Source organism: Octodon degus, unplaced genomic scaffold, assembly GCF_000260255.1.
Source record: "Octodon degus isolate 3935 unplaced genomic scaffold, OctDeg1.0 scaffold00116, whole genome shotgun sequence".
Taxonomy (NCBI): domain Eukaryota; kingdom Metazoa; phylum Chordata; class Mammalia; order Rodentia; family Octodontidae; genus Octodon; species Octodon degus.
In genome coordinates, this window is record NW_004524692.1 from 8,823,616 (window position 1) to 8,825,657 (window position 2,042).

At 42.5% G+C, this 2,042-nt stretch overlaps 1 protein-coding gene across 1 annotated transcript; it reads left to right on the forward strand.

Moving 5' to 3' along the window:
• Positions 1 to 813: 813 nt before the first annotated feature.
• On the forward strand, positions 814 to 1,758 carry LOC101569783 (olfactory receptor 6N1-like). The gene has a single exon (XM_004640004.1). It carries the CDS (start codon positions 814 to 816, stop codon positions 1,756 to 1,758), a length of 945 nt encoding a protein of 314 aa, XP_004640061.1.
• The last annotated feature ends 284 nt before the right edge of the window (positions 1,759 to 2,042 follow it).

Below are 2,042 nucleotides of genomic sequence, written 5' to 3' on the forward strand. Positions count from 1 at the left end.
CAATATTTATTTCAGACAAAACAAGTTTACAAAGCTAACTACCAAAAAAATGGTTGGGTTCTTTTTGACTATATCTCTTCCTGACCTGTGAAATGTACACCTTAGAAGCCTGATTCATTTTCTTCTCCCCATACCTATTGGAATTACAGATGCACACCTCCTTTTGGCATCCTTCCAAACAATGTATCTTGTCTGCTTTTCAATTATTCACTCTGTATTGCACTTCTGAGCTTTGGGAAAAGCCAGTTGAGTACCCCCAATTATTTATTCCCCTTCAACCTTTAACAAGAACATTGCTAAATTCCAGAGAGTCTTCCTAAGGGGATCTTAGGAGTCAGCTTCTAGAAAGTATATGTTTCCCTTTCCCACGGTGCAGGGTGGCTGGTTGTTGAATACAGAGTATACAGTATGTGTGAATACCTTCAAGTATCATGGAACATTTCATTTGGGAATGTAGAAGAGTCAACAAAAGAAATGTTTTGTCTTTGTATTCTGGCAGGGGCCAGAGGAAGAGGAGCCTGGAGCCTGAGATTCTGATGCTGCCCTGTAGGACAAGCGCTTCTCTGAAGCAAGGATTCTGAACTCCTCTTCATCTCTGTAGGCTAGAGTTTGAGCAAACCACTTCTGACTTCTCATGTCTAGCTCCTCCTTCGCAATGTAAATAGGACTGCTTTGATAATTTCTAAGTTCTTTTCAGGCTTTGGCATTCTGTTTTTTGTTTTGTTCTGTTTTATTCTTTTAGTTTAGAACTTTCTCAAGAGGAAGTGTCCTAAAATCATTCACCTTCTTCCTCTACCACTTGCTGCTGGAATCATGGATCATGTCAACCACACCTGGATCCAGACTTTTGTTCTTGCAGGATTCACCACCTCTGGCATCCTTGGACCTCTTGCCTTCATAGGGATCCTGTGTATCTATCTCCTCACCCTTGCAGGGAATTTGTTCATCATTGTCCTCGTGAAAACAGATTCTGGGCTCTCCACACCCATGTACTTCTTTATCAGTGTCCTGTCCTTTCTGGAGCTCTGGTACATCAGCACCACAGTGCCCACCCTGCTGCACACTTTGCTCCACGGGAGCTCACCCATCTCATCAGCCACATGCTTCACACAGCTGTACATTTTCCATTCCTTGGGGCTCACTGAGTGTTACCTATTGTGTGTCATGGCACTGGACCGCTACCTTGCCATCTGTCGCCCGCTCCACTACCATGCCCTCATGAGCAGACAGGTGCAGCAGTGGTTAGCAGTGATAGCATGGTTGGGTGGCTTCTCATCTGCACTTGTGCCAGCTGGCCTTATTGTCTCTCTGCCCTACTGCTTTAGACAAGTCTCCCATTACTTCTGTGACCTGGCACCCCTGATGCGGTTGGCTTGTGTGAACACAGGTTGGCACACTCAGGTTTATATTGTAGTGATTGGTTTGATCAACACCTGCAATCTTGTTATTATTTTAGGGTTCTATGGAGGCATCTTTAAAGCTGTGCTGAAGCTGCCATCGGCTGCCAGTCGTGCCAAGGCCTTTTCTACCTGTTCCTCCCATGTTACAGTAGTAACGCTCTTCTATGGCTCTGCTTGGATTGTGTATGTGGGCCCCCCTGTGGTGCACTCTGAGGGCAGAGACAAGTTTATTGCTCTTGTTTATGCTTTTCTTACCCCTTTTCTCAATCCTATTATTTATACCCTTCGTAACAGGGAGGTAAAAGAAGCTGTCAGAAGGGTCACTCGAAGAATTAAGGGTGAGATGAAGAAACCCTGACATTTCATTTGACTATGAGCCATCTATTTGATAATTGTATTTTAGGTTGTTAGTTAAGAAAATCAAATAATTATATCAATTGATCAAATCATATGCAAAACATAGAACTAAACTAGACAGTTTTGGAGATGGAAAAATTGAAACATGTAGAAAGAGAAGAAATACGGTCTCACAAACTACTGATATGAGAAAAAAAATGAAGAAATAATAGCAACAATAAAGAATGAAGTGCAATTTTTAGGTTAACTGAGAAACTTGGAAAGAATTGAATCATGCTGTGAGAA

Excerpts from the sequence above, each read along its gene's own strand:
- LOC101569783 (XM_004640004.1), top strand. The coding sequence starts at position 814 with ATGGATCATGTCAACCACACCTGGATCCAGACTTTTGTTCTTGCAGGA.